At 40.4% G+C, this 14,380-nt stretch overlaps 1 protein-coding gene across 3 annotated transcripts in view; it reads left to right on the plus strand.

Annotated features, from left to right (window-relative positions):
• LOC132092544 (disheveled-associated activator of morphogenesis 1-like) overlaps window positions 1-9,133 on the plus strand; it is a 76,312-nt gene extending 67,179 nt beyond the window's left edge. For all 3 annotated transcript variants that reach the window (XM_059498824.1, XM_059498826.1, XM_059498825.1), the window contains 7 exons: window positions 1,033-1,121; window positions 1,985-2,153; window positions 2,252-2,359; window positions 4,172-4,232; window positions 4,307-4,438; window positions 7,525-7,695; window positions 7,921-9,133. In XM_059498824.1, coding sequence (XP_059354807.1) covers window positions 1,033-1,121; window positions 1,985-2,153; window positions 2,252-2,359; window positions 4,172-4,232; window positions 4,307-4,438; window positions 7,525-7,695; window positions 7,921-8,133 — 943 coding nt within the window. In that variant the 3' untranslated portion in view covers window positions 8,134-9,133. The remainder of the gene's footprint in view (window positions 1-1,032; window positions 1,122-1,984; window positions 2,154-2,251; window positions 2,360-4,171; window positions 4,233-4,306; window positions 4,439-7,524; window positions 7,696-7,920) is intronic.
• The last annotated feature ends 5,247 nt before the right edge of the window (window positions 9,134-14,380 follow it).

Consider the following 14,380-nt stretch of genomic DNA (forward strand, 5'->3'; position numbering starts at 1 on the left):
GAATGGAGTCTTATTTGATTAACTTATTTCCTTTTTCTCTCTAAGTTCATCTTTGTCTATTTAATGTTGAATACAAGCTCCCCACTCATTTTATTAAGGAGTTCCAGAAACTTGACCTGATACCTACATTTTGCTGCACACTACCCACAAGCCCCATTGCTGATTGCCATGGATCTTTATTTCATCTTGGCACCACGATGAGCGTCGTGCTGTTCACCTCCACAGTCCCACACAGTGGATTTCACGATGTTGATCTAGTACAACGTTGTATGTAAGGAATATCTCATCCGTGAAGGCCACCCATCACTGTACAGTGACTTATTCAGATCTGTTTTGTTTTTCCACACACACACACACACACACACACACGGTGTCAGGAGTAAATGCGATTTCCTGCAGGAAGGAAGGAAAAGGGTTATGAATCCTGGGTGACACATTGATCTGGTCAAGCTGAGGATCCCATTCAGCATTAGTATTTTTGGTAACTAAATAAGCACTATCTCATCACAGAAATGCAGCAGCCTTATGTTTTCTAGCAGAAGGGCTTAGCCAAGCAAAGCACAGGTGCCTTGGCTTGCTTGTTTTTTCTTCCTCTGTTTATGAGACCCTAGTGAGTTTTTTTTCTTTACTCCGCTGTGGCTGTGTTTGGAGTATAGAGGATGTAAGATGAATCTTTCCAAGAATCGACTGGGTTGTCTGATTTTAATCTCTAAGGCTGTGTTTGGCCTCTCGGCAAGTGCAGTAACCAAGGTGATATTCCCTGACACGAGAGTGCTGAATGCAACACAGCAGTGTCAGGGGCAGATCGCTGGTTTCAGGCTGTTTGTTCTTTATTCAGTGGAACCATTAATGCTGTGTATACAGATCATATGCATTTCATTGTGTCATATGCAAAACAATAAATCTCTACAGCTCATTTAGAATCTATTATGGGCGATGTTGTGTGCAGTCCTTTTAATGGACCTTGCTTTTATATTTAATATACTTTCCCTTTTTCCCTTTTCCAATCCTCTATCTTTGTCCTTCCCACAGAATAAACCATTACCAGCAGAGGTTACAGTCTTTGTACTTCAAGAAGAAATTTGCAGAGAGGATTTCAGAAATTAAACCTAAAGTTGAAGGTTTGCGCATGTGCACTTTAAATACATTTCTATTGTAAAAATGTAAAAATAAAAAGTAGATTACCCTTTTTTACATTTATTTACTTATTTTAAACACTGACAGTCCCTTTTTTAGTGTCTAAGTATTTATTCAGTTGCAGAATATAAATTAAAATGTAAAGTATGATTTATATAATAAAAATTAATTAAAATTATATATATATATATATATATATATATATATATATATATATATATATATATATATATATATAATTTACATACAGTGAACTAATATTGTGAACTATTATTTCAATTTAAGGTATCTTTTTTTTTTTTTTTTCTTTGTAACATAAATGTATTTTATTCTTGTGATGCCAATCTGAATTTTCTGCTGTTATTACTTTCAGCAAATATGCATGAAATTGATTGAAAGTGACAGGAAAAACATTTATAATGTAGCAAAAGATTCTATTTCAAATAATTAATGTTTCCACAAAATATTAAGCAGCAAAAACTATTTGTAACATTGATAATAAGAACCATTATCAATAACTGAGCACTAATAATAATTGAACGGCAAATATTAGACCATCATATTAGAATGAAGGATCATGTGACACTGAAGACTGGAGTAATGATGCTGAAAATTCAGCTTTTTGCATCACAGAAATAAATTACATTTTAAAGTATATTCAAACATAAAATAGTTATTTCAAATTGTAATAATATTTCACAATATTACATTATCATGTCACAATAGACAGACTATTCTACAGATATTCTATTGCCTAAATTTGTCAGTGATAGTGATTACAGTATAGTTCATGAACATTAAACATTTTAGGCTTGTTTTGCATTGCATGACTATTTTCACTTTGCAGCGCTAACCAAGGCCTCAAAAGAAGTGCTGCACAGCAGGAATCTCAAGCAGTTGCTGGAGGTGGTGCTGGCGTTCGGCAACTACATGAACAAAGGACAGAGAGGAAATGCTTACGGCTTCAAAATCTCCTCACTCAACAAGATCGCAGACACCAAGTCCAGCATCGACAAGTGAGAAGATATATCCTAATGTTTATGAAAGAATAAACAACACAGTCAATTATAGCTTTTATATTCCTACTTTTATTGTCATCTCTGTCCCATTGCAGGAATATCACTCTCCTACACTACCTGATCACCATTCTGGAGAAGAAGTACTCTAAAGTCATGCTCTTCTCAGAGGAGCTGCAGAACGTGCCGGAAGCTGCAAAAGTAAAGTAGGTATAGCTGCGGAGTCGCTGGTGTGCTCTTCTTTCGTCAGCTTTACGATTTACAGGCCTTTAGGGTCTACTTGCGCTAAATGGATTTTGAAATAGTTTTTGCGGTGTCACTCCCGCCCACCTCTGGGCTTAAATCCATTCTGTGGGTCATACAAGCTTTTGGTTACTCACATAAGCATAGCAAAACCCCAAATTATAGTGGGAGGAAATGGGGCCCTCGGCTCTCAGTGCTGAAATATATAAGTGAAAGGGAGATACATGCATACCACCACAGCAGACAGAGTGTGAATAGAGCTCCACGCGATGACCTTTTGAGATCTGGGAGCTGCTGTGAAGTACGTGCCAACAAATTTGGGACAAATTGTGAGTGATATGCTTGTAACACTCTTGCCCTTTGGAAAATAGTTTCTAATTTTGAGTCCGTGCCTTAAAGGGACTATCCAAATGTACAGTAGAGCGGCCACTAAACTACTTTTTTAGTCACGCCAGCGAGACTAATGTAATCATGCTCGGTTCCCAATTGAAGTCACAAGACAGATTTTGCCCATGATCTCATTTGAGGGGGTAGAAAGAATGAAATAAGGGATTCTGTTTGTTTCTGATCTCAGTCTATCAATCAGTGTCATTTATTCAGCAAATAAAAAAATGTGTTGCACAAGGTACAATGAGTTTTGAGTGGCTAATCAGCAAATGCAGACAGGTTTTTCCATAACAACGTCTCTGTGTACTTTGACAGTTCAGTTCGTTACAAAGGCCTATTTGTGTGGAGGGAGGAATAAAGGCTAGCAGTTCTGCAGTTAAGAATAGCTGAGTTCTAAACAGAGCCATTCACACACATTATATGCAGTATCTTACTAATGGAGTCACTTGAGTGCTATCACAGGGGTTAAAGTTCAGATGAAGGCCTGTTATGCATATCTGTGCTTCTTATCAGTGCGACTTGTTTGGATTAAAGGCTAAAACACGGTCAGCCTGTATGGATATGGAGATTTTTGTTACATGACAATATATTTAAAAAGGGTCTTTTATGTACAACTGTCTGATTGAGAGAGGCATATGAAAAATATTTGAATATTTAATAATTAAATCAGTAATATATATATATATATATATATATATATATATATATATATATATATATATATATATATATATATATATATATATATATATATATGGCAATTACAATTAATTTTGGGGAAATGAAACAAAATATAAATATAATTTATATAAAAATATAATAATTAAAATATATAATAATTGATGGCAAATTTTAATTTGTTTTAATTATCTAAATTCTATAAGTCACGTATTATTAAATGAAGCATTTACAAAACGGTAGCTGTGGGGTTAAGTGTATCAGGTGCTGCAAATATTAACTAATAAATGTAAGCTTTGCCTCCAATTGCAAGCTTTCTCTCTTTTTCAGGTATTACATATGAATAAAGTTCAATAGTTAAATCTAAAAAAAAAGTTTTGGTATGGGATGATGCATTTAGTATTTTCCCCCACTTAATATTTTTGTTTTGATGTTTTTTTGTTTATGTAACTAATTTACATATTTCCAACAGATTTAACTTGCTGCTTTATGTGGCCCAGTTAGCCCCTAATGTGGAGCAACACTTTTTAATATAAAAAATGTCTGTATCCCTATGCTATAGACTTTATAGTAGACAGACTAAAGTATTCATTTTTATCATTTCTCTTAACTTAATTCAAAAGGGGCACAGTTTACCCCCCTCTCCTCTAGAAAATGTATTCTTGATTACACATAAAATCACAGGGATCTCTATGATTGTGTCTTTCCAGCATGACTGAACTGGAGAAGGAGATCAATCATCTCCGTAGTGGCTTGAAGAGCGTAGAGAGTGTAAGTGCTGCATGATTCCTCTTTGTTCTTAAGCTTAAAACCAAATCATTTAACAGTTTCTCTCTCTCGTGCAGGAGTTAGAATTCCAGAAGCAGCGTCCTCAGGAATATGGGGATAAGTTTGTGTCAGTAGTCAGCCAGTTCATCACAGTGGCCAGTTTCAGCTTCTCTGATGTCGAGGACTCCCTCAGTGAGGCCAAAGAACTGGTGAGTGTGTGTCGGATTGCATTTGTTTGTTTGAGTGTGTATCTTTAAGATGGTGCTGGTGCTCAGCCTTTCCTTCAAAGGCCAGCTGGAGAAACAGGCTGCGGACACCCTGGACATCCTCCAGCGTGCAGGAGCTGACCTTCCACCTCTCGCTGTGAACGCTTCCTATGTAGCGACCCTGGCACTTTCACTGGCCTCTGGGGGCCTCACAGGACACGGAGAGGGACAGGACATAAAACTCGTATTGCTTTTGAGAGGTCCATCTGTGCAGAGGGAGGCAGACAGTTTTTAATACACATGCTACACAATAACTTCCAGTTCTGTGAGGGGAAATGGATATATAAAAAAAAAATATATATATATATATATATATATATATATATGTTTTCTTTTTACTTGGTTTTTGATAGGTAAAATGCAGTAAATTCATGAGAGTGGGCTTTTATGACAGGATTGTGATTGTTTCGGATGTTAAAATCTCTCATAAATGGGGCAGCCCACATTCAAGTTCTTAGAAACATCCTCTTTGTATTAAGATTGGTTTCATATTTAATGTTACAGTATTTAATGCACTAAGATAATGATTAAGCTTAAGTGTTTCTAAATATGATTAATTATTAATAAATATTGTTTTTTAGGGAGTCTCATCACATGACGTTACAACCTTAACTAAACTTGTGTTGTCATATAATGGCATTGTCAAATGTTATGTTAGTATTAGTTATATGCTATTACAGTACTTATTAATATATTAGCTTTTAACTGTTTGTTGTAATTTTTATATTAGTTTATATATATATATATATATATATATATATATATATATATATATATATATATGTATATATATATACACACACACACACACACACAATTACTGGAAATTATTAGTTAACGATAACACCACTGCAAATTATTTGAAATTTATTAAAATTCTTACTGACCTTGATGCACACAAGGGTTCTCTCTATGATATCATCTGTTTTTTGTTGTTGTTGTTTTTTTTATATTAATAAGCACTTAAACAGTTTTGTAAAAAAAAAAAAAAATCTAATTCATAGTTATAACAGGTTATGCTGTACTACTGAATTATATTGAGTCTTTTTTCTTTATTATGCTATCATGACAGATAAAATTTTTAGATTTTATGTATAAATTGTATTGTAATGCATATTTGAATGACTTATAGGGTTAGTTCACCCAAAAATGAAAATTAGGCCATAAATTACTCACCCTCTAGTCTTAATTGGTATATATGACATTCTTCTTTCAGACGGATCCATTCTGAGTTTGATTGTCTTTGATTTTTCAAGCTGTTTCATGGCACCCAGCAGGTGTTGCAAGCATCAGTCCAAAAGAAGTGAAATAAAAAGTGCCCATCCATAAGTGTCTCCCATGGCTCCAGGGGTGAACAAAGGCCTTCTGTAGTGAATCGTTGCGTTTTTGGAAGAAAAATATCTATATTCAAAACGTAATAATCACTTTAGTCTAACTTTCGCTCACTGTTATGATAATGACATATGAAAATGACATCTGCTCAGAAGTGGCGCACACGGAAGTGCAGGGGAGAGATCAAAACAAAACGAGGAAGTACAAAATGAGGATTTCTAAAGAAGAATGTTGGAGGATATAAGCCAAGAGGAGACTGGTGTTCCTTTGCTAAAGTAAGGAAACTTTTTTTCCTTTTCCTTCTGTTATCAAATGTTGGTTTTCAAGAGACTCACCGGCACAAGCGCAATGCTGACAACAGTGAGCACAAGCTAGATTAAAGAGATTGTTACATTTTGAATATGTATATTTTTCTTACAAAAACGATATTCATATTTTTTTTTTATGGATGGGCGCTTTTAATTTAACTTATTTTGGACTGAAGTACTGCACCGCCCGCTAAGTTCCATAAAACAGCTTGAAAGATCAAAGATCATTTTAATATAACTCAGACTGATTCGTCTAAAAGAAGAAAGTCATATACACCTAGGATGACTTGAGGGTGAGTAATTTATTGGCTAATTTTCATTTTTGGTTGAACTAACCTTTTAGCCGAGAGGACCTACACGTAAATGCACAATAACTTGCCACATCCATTCTATAGCAGAAAGGATGTATCTCCAACCTTAACCTAGGCTTCCTGTCTGAAGTCTGAGACAGATAAGAAGAGATATAAAAGCAGGGCAAAGGAGAAATAGAAATATGCTCCTTGGCTCAGGCACATACAGGCGCAGTTCCATATGGCAGTAATAAAGGCACATCAAAGCATTGTGGGAAGACTAGGTCTCCTCCCCTGTGGTGAGACGGCACGAGGCAGCAGCAGAGTCATGGCAAGGCTCCAGTCCCCTGTGTTTAGGCTGTAGTCAGTCACTGCAGAAATCTGGGTTAACAAGACCACTTTATGCTTGGCTACGAGTTACTGGATAACTAGCAGTGCGTCACACTTCATTTACCAGAAGTTCATTAGACACCCAGAGTTTGTTATGCTACTGTCTGCCAGTTTCACTGCAATTTATTTTTCCTCACAGTCTGCAGTTTCTTTGCACTGTAAAAAATATATATATTTATTTATTTATTTTTATAATTATGATTTTTTTTTTTTCATTGTCACTACATCTCACATTCAGTCTACATGTTTTTATGTAATACGAAATTAAGAATATGGTTTCCTGTGGTAAATCAAATATTGTTGTAGCAAATTATGCTGTAAATATTATCATGAAACAGTCATGTTACTTGGCTAAGTTGTTCAGAGACATGTCAATTGATAAATAATTGTATTTATCATATTACTTATCTTACATTTTTTTGGTACTATTAATACTTTGTTAAAAAATGGAAAATTGTCTCTCAGCTGCATTATGGAGAAACAACCACAATTTCATTTTCAATCACTAATGTAGCAACAACAGACGATTATTTAATAAAGTAGTACACAGAATGTTGCTAAAAAAATAGGTGAGCCACGTTTGTGCCTTTAAAATATTGAGATTGAGTTTTTTATCAGGATTTTCTTGAGGTATTCTTGTTCGTCATTACTCTGAAAAGTAAAGAGAGCAGGAAATGGCTTTCATATGACCACTGTTTGTGTTCTCCAGTTCTTAAAGGTGGTCAAGCACTTCGGCGAAGACGCTGATAAGATGCAGCCTGATGAGTTCTTTGGGATATTCGACCAGTTCTTGCAGTCCTTTGCAGAGGCTCGTCAAGAGAACGAGAACATGCGCCGACGCAAAGAGGAGGAGGAGCGCAGGGCACGAATGGAGGTTCAGGTCTGTGAACTATGTGTGAAAATGCTGCTTTATTTTAAATTGTAATAATATTTCATAATATAACTGTTCTTACTGCATTTGAATCAAATAAACACAGCCTTGATCAGCATAAGATACTTCTCTTATGCATAAGAGAACAACTTCAACCTTCAGGTCCATAACTCATCTTTTCATTCTTCACCTATTCACTGCCAAATCTGACTTCATCTTTTTGACATCTTTTAGCTCAAGGAGCAGAGAGATAAAGAGAGGAAGGCTCGAAAAGCCAAAGAGAACGGAGAGGATGATGGGGGCGAGTTTGACGACCTGGTGTCCGCTTTGCGTTCTGGAGAGGTTTTCGATAAAGATCTGTCGAAGATGAAGCGCAATCGCAAACGCATCAACAGCCAGACGTCAGACAGCGGCAGGGAGCGTCCAGTTACCAAGCTTAACTTCTGAACGGCGCTCAAGCTGACCAACCCACTCCCTGCGGTGGTGAATGTCTGGAGGACACTCATTAGCTCCTCTCCTCTCCTCAGATGAAGCACGATCCCTGGTAGCGCAGGAAAGCATGTTTACCCAAAGACGGTCAGTTTATCATGTGCCCTGAGACTGTAATGGGGAACCTGTTTGAATTCAGAAAATTAAGTTAATGATTTATTTCATCAAGACTGCTGGAGCACCTGAATATTATTAGACTTTGAGATAACTGAGTTTACTGAATGGATACGAGTCGGGCACTCATTTGACCATAGAAACTGCAAATTTTGTCAACACCAATTTTTCTTACTGTAACCAAACAAATCGCCAAAGTGACACTGAGTCTTGGCACGCGTCACTCATCTGAACTACCCCAATTCTGGCTCTTCTGACTGATTCAAGGTGGGAATGGATGGTGTTTAAAGGTTTAATCACAAACGTTTGTACATAGGTCACTGAAGAGCTGTAAAGTTGACTATACACCTTTTAGAAAGTTTTTTTTTTTTTGATGTGAGTGTTTTTAAGGAATATTACTTACATCAATAACCAGGGCTGTGGGTTGCTTATACAGAAAGAAGACTGCATTGTGATATCCGGTACAGGATGACTGGGAATGAGGTTTTTAAAATAAAGATGTGTTTTTAGGCGCCACTGGTGCCCACGTTGTCTTAAACACTGTGGACGGTCATTGTACAGACTATGCAGTTTCTGATGTCAAGTGTTGGTCTCTCTGTTTGAGGACTTTTATGTGAAATGTAGTAACTGGATCAAGGCAATACTCTATTTCTTCCGTTCTTCCTTCCTGGAGTTTCTCCTGTTTTTTGTTTGTTTCTTTTAATCAGCAGCCTAGTTGTATGGTGTAACAAAGTTTCCTTTTTCAGTGTAAGATACCTCCATTGGACTTTTTATAATTTAAGGAATATACTGTACAACCTTCCATTGTAAGATGAATTGTAAGAGAATAAATGGAAGAATCTGAGTAGTATTTTCTGTTATGCTGTCAATTTAAGTCACCTCTGATTGTTAGTGAATGGCAAAAAGCCAATAACCAGTTAAGAAAAATGCTGGGGGGGGGGGGGGGGGGGGGTTATGATGATCATAAACTGAAACACTTTTTGTATTATTATTATTTTATAATTTTACTGCACTGTTCCTAGTTTTTGCTTGGGCAAATATAGTAAAATTGTGCCCTCTGGTGGGCAATATTAACAAAATTATAATAATTTTTTTTTTTAATTATTATTCAGTCAGACAGATGATATATTAATGTCTTTTGAAAATTGTTACCCTTCTATTATTCTTAAATGTTTAAAACATTTCAGGAAATGATTAGTAACAATTACAAACGCACACATACAGTAGATGTCATTAACTGTTCACATATATTTATTTTAATATTATTGAGTTCAATATAGTCAATACATTTTCCAATAATATTGATAAAGATTATTTTGATATCATTTTTAAATATTATAAGGTTGTATCAAATTATAACAATACATAATTCATTTTCATTAATCTGTATCCATTTTTTTTATTATTATTTAAATCACAACTGATGATGTGGTAATGTCTTATGGAAAGTGTTCATCTTTTCCCTTTTATTATTCTATAAATGTTTTGGACTTTTCAGAAAATGATCAGTACACCACACCAGATCTTCTGCCTTAAATGTTTACAAGACTAGTCCTGCGGCAAGTAACAGTCACAGTACAACGTTTATTCAGTGTCTAAACATGATTTCAGTGATGCCTGACCTGTAGGGCTTCTGTCCACCTGACAACACCTATAACAAACCTCTGTCACATAGACTGAGGAGCAAAAGACAAGTCCTCATCAGACAATTGATTTCATATTAGGAAGAACCGTCATCATAATAAAACGTAATAAAAAATGTATGATCATATTATCATGATAACACCATATTCCTCACCTGTAGTGAAATCAAACGCTGGCATACTGTGGAATCTGACAGCTCCAGTTTTCCCATTTGAATACTGTGTAAAGGCCTTCACTGAGCCGCAGGGGCAATGTGTGTTTATCTGTGCCTCTGGTGAAGTGAGGGATTTAATCAAGCCATAATCCACCCCAAAGCACCTGAGAGCAATGACAGCGTGGCCACACATGGTGCTGTACCCTTCGTTGTGCATTAACAATGAATATGTGGCAGGTAATTTATGCTGCTAGCTTTTGCTGTCATCGTGGCATCAAGCTCAACATCTATGATCAAACTATTCGACTTCAGTGTGGGGACCTTTAACCATTAAGGATTCAGGCCACATTCTTGTGTTATAAAACATCAAACAAAATGTCCTTCCTCCATGCACAGAATATCATGACAGAGGCAGATGTACTGCTTAGGCAACAACCATTCTGTATTTGCTGTGTCACAAGGTGAGATGTTCAGCAAAGAATGAATAATTAGATTGCATGTGTAAAGTTACGGCAATAATCAAATTCCTCTCATCATTTTGGCACAGAATGCATCCATGTTTTGTGGGCTTGTCTGCAGCGTCATCCAGAGCGCAGGATTCTCTTGGAGCAGATGCTTTACAATGACTGGATTGTGTTGGGTTTTCCTAATGGCTGTCACGCTGTCTGGTCTCTGTTTCCCTGAGTCTCCACTAGTGGTCTCACTTCCCCATAGGCACCTCACCGTAGCCACTACAATTCCCACAAAGCTTTGTCCCTTCATCACAGTTATTGCACTCCTGTTAATTGCACTCAGGTGTCTTCACTTGATAGTCATTATCCTGCCTATATTAACTGGTCTTTTCTGTTTGTCTTCATGGAGTCCTTTCTTTCCGTCACCCAGTTTCCTCGCCTTCCGAGTTCCTCGTCTTCCGAGTTCCTCTTCCCGTTCCTGTTCCTATACCTGTTTATTTATTTGTTTGTTTGTTTGGATGGATTTTTGGTTTTGACCCCTGCTTGTTGATTTCTCTTTGGATTACCCATTTAAACCATACTGCGATTGGATCTCTCGTCTCCTGCGTTTCACTGGGTCTCCGATCGTAAAGGAAGGACTCCATCAATGTCGAGATCCAGCGGTGTGGGACTTCATTCCTGTTCCCCAGCCAGTATGGTGGAGCAGAGGGCGAAATATTTAAAATTAACCGCCCTCTGCCAAGAGGGCAATGAGGTGGGTGCCATGGCACAAATGTTCTGGTCCCTAGCTGAAGGGATGGGATATAATGATGCGGCCCTAAAGGACACTTTCAACACTGGGCTGAATGACCCGGTTCCTCAAATTGAAATGGAGCAGTTAGACACCTATAATTTCTGGGAGTTTGTATTTTATTTACAACATCGGTCTCCGTGGAATACCCCAGCCACACCTGTCTCTCCCGGTGGGATGGCCGATTCTAGACCGGGTCTACAGACAGGAGGACCGCCAGCCCAGCGCCACTGCACAAGATGGCCGCCAGCCCAGCGCCACAGCACAAGGTGGTCGCCAGCCAGTGCCACGATGCAAGATTGCTGCCAGCCCAGCGCCACAGAACAAGGTGGTCGCCAGTCCAGCGTCACGACGCAAGATGGCCGTCGGCCCAGCGCCACTGCCCAAGATGGCCGCCAGCCCAGCACCACTTCCCAAGATGACCACCGGCCCATCGCCACTGCCCAAGATGACCGCCGACCCAGCGCCACTGCCCAAGATGGCCGCCGGCCCAGCACCACGGCCCAAGATGGCCGCCGGTCCAGAGTCATGGCACAAGATGGCTGCTTGTCCAGCATCTCTGCACAGGATGACAGCCACAGTTGACCTTCCAGAGTCGAGTCAGGTTCCCGTTGACCCTCCAGAGTCGAGTCAGGTCACCGTTGACCCTCCAGAGTCGAGTCAGGTCACCGTTGACCCTCCAGCGTTGAGTCAGGTCACCGTTGACCCTCCAGCATCAGGGCCAGTCACCGTTGACCCTCCAGCATCAGGGCCAGTCACCGTTGACCCTCCAGCGTCAGGGCCAGTCACTGTTGACCCTCCAGAGTCAGGACCAGTCACCGTTGACCTTCCAGAGTCAGGGCCAGTCACCGGTGTTCTTCATGGGCAAAGGCAAGTCACCGGTGTTCTTCATGGGCAAAGGCAAGTCACCGGTGTTCTTCATGGGCAAAGGCAAGTCACTGGTGTTCTTCATGGGCAAAGGCAGGTCACCAATGATCTTAATGGGCAAAGGCAGGTCACCAATGATCTTAATGAGCAGAGTCAGGTCACCAATGATATTCATGGACAAAGGCAATTCACCATTGATATTCATGGACAAAGGCAAGTCACCATTGATCTTCATGAGCAGAGTCAGGTCACCAATTATCTTCATGAGCAGAGTCAGGTCACCAATTATCTTCATGAGCAGAGTCAGGTCACCAATTATCTTCATGAGCAGAGTCAAGTCATCATTGATCTTCCTGAATCCAGTCCAAACTCTGCGGAACTACCAGAGCCTCTCCACGTCTCTGCGGAACTACCAGAGCCTCTCCATGTCTCTGCGGAATTACCAGAGCCTCTCCACACCTCTGCAGAACTACAGGAGCCTCTCCATGCCTCTGCGGAACTACCAGAGCATCTCTACGCCTCTGCGGAACTACCAGAGCCTCTCCACGCCTCTGCGGAACTACCAGAGCCTCTCAACGCCTCTGAACTACCAGAGTCTCTCCTCGTCTCGGCTGAACTACCAGAGCCTCTCCTCGTCTTGGTTGAACTACCAGAGCCTCTCCTCGTCTCTGCGGAACTTCTAGGGTCTCGTCACATCTCAGCCGAACTCTCTGAGCGCTCTACTGATCCTGTCGTGGCCACGGAGGCCACCCTTAACTTGCTCATGTTCTCTGTTTTAGACTTGCCTAACCAGACTTGCTCTCTTGTGTCATCGATCCCTCTGTGGTGGTCTTCTGTGTCGCCCGGGTGGCCCTCTGTCCTGACCACACGGATGTGGTGGTCTTCTGCGCCACCCGGGTGGGCTTCTGTCTCGACCGCACGAATGCGGTGGTCTTCTGCGCCGCCCGGGTGGGCTTCTGTCTCGACCGCACGGATGTGGTGTTCTTCTGTGCCGCCCTGGTGGGCCTCTGTCTCGACCGCACGGATGCGGTGGTCTTTTGCGCCGCGCTGGTGGGCTTCTGTCTTGACCGCATGGCTCCAATTCCACCTTGCTCCTCTCTGGATTCCTGCCCTGTCGGTTCGGCCCTGGGACACTGAATGTTATGTCCTTCCTGGACTTGTGTTTTGTTTTTTGTTTTTGCTCCTCTTCTCTCTGTTTCCATCTATGGACCTGGCCCTCCGTCCCTCCCCCTGATCCTCCGCTGGTCCACCTCCCTCCTGGGTTCCTTGTTTTTGTTTCTCTCTCTGTTTCCCTCTATGGACCTGGCCCTCCGTCCCTCCCCCTGAACCTCCGCCGGTCCACCTCCCTCCTGGGCTCCTTGTTTTTGTTTTTCTCTCTGTTTCCCTCTATGGACCTGGCCCTCCGTCCCTCCCCCTGATCCTCCACCGGTCCACCTCCCTGGGCTCCTTGTTTTTGTTTTTTTGCACTTTTTGTCTCTGTTTCCCCATTTTACCTGGCCCTCCGTCCCTCCCCCTGGTCCTCCGCCGCTCCACCTCCCTCCTGGTCTCTGTGTTCCTTGGTCTCTTCTTGGGTTCAGGTGGAGCATCTGGTAGCTGCTCCGTGGAGGAGGGGGTAATGTCACGCTGTCTGGTCTCTGTTTCCCTGAGTCTCCACTAGTGGTCTCACTTCCCCATAGGCACCTCACCGTAGCCACTACAATTCCCACAAAGCCTTGTCCCTTCATCACAGTAATTGCACTCCTGTTAATTGCACTCAGGTGTCTTCACTTGATAGTCATTATCCTGCCTATATTAACTGGTCTTTTCTGTTTGTCTTCATGGAGTCATTTCTTTCCGTCACCCAGTTTCCTCGCCTTACGAGTTCCTCGTCTTCCGAGTTCCTGTTCCCGTTCCTGTTCCTGTTCCTATTCCTGTTTATTTATTTGTTTGGATGGATTTTTGGTTTTGACCCCTGCTTGTTGATTTCTCTTTGGATTACCCATTAAAACCCTACTGCGATTGGATCTCTCGTCTCCTGCGTTTCACTGGGTCTCCAATTATAACAATGGCCTGCCAAATAACTAGAATGCATCTAATCAGTATTCACAACATCTATGAGAAGTAGTTTTATAATGTCGGTGTCGTGGCCTTTCCATGCCTCAATTTAGGCCTTATTACTGAATGTTTAAATATTGTAAATAGTTG

This window comes from Carassius carassius, chromosome 18 (genome assembly GCF_963082965.1).
Source record: "Carassius carassius chromosome 18, fCarCar2.1, whole genome shotgun sequence".
NCBI lineage: Eukaryota > Metazoa > Chordata > Actinopteri > Cypriniformes > Cyprinidae > Carassius > Carassius carassius.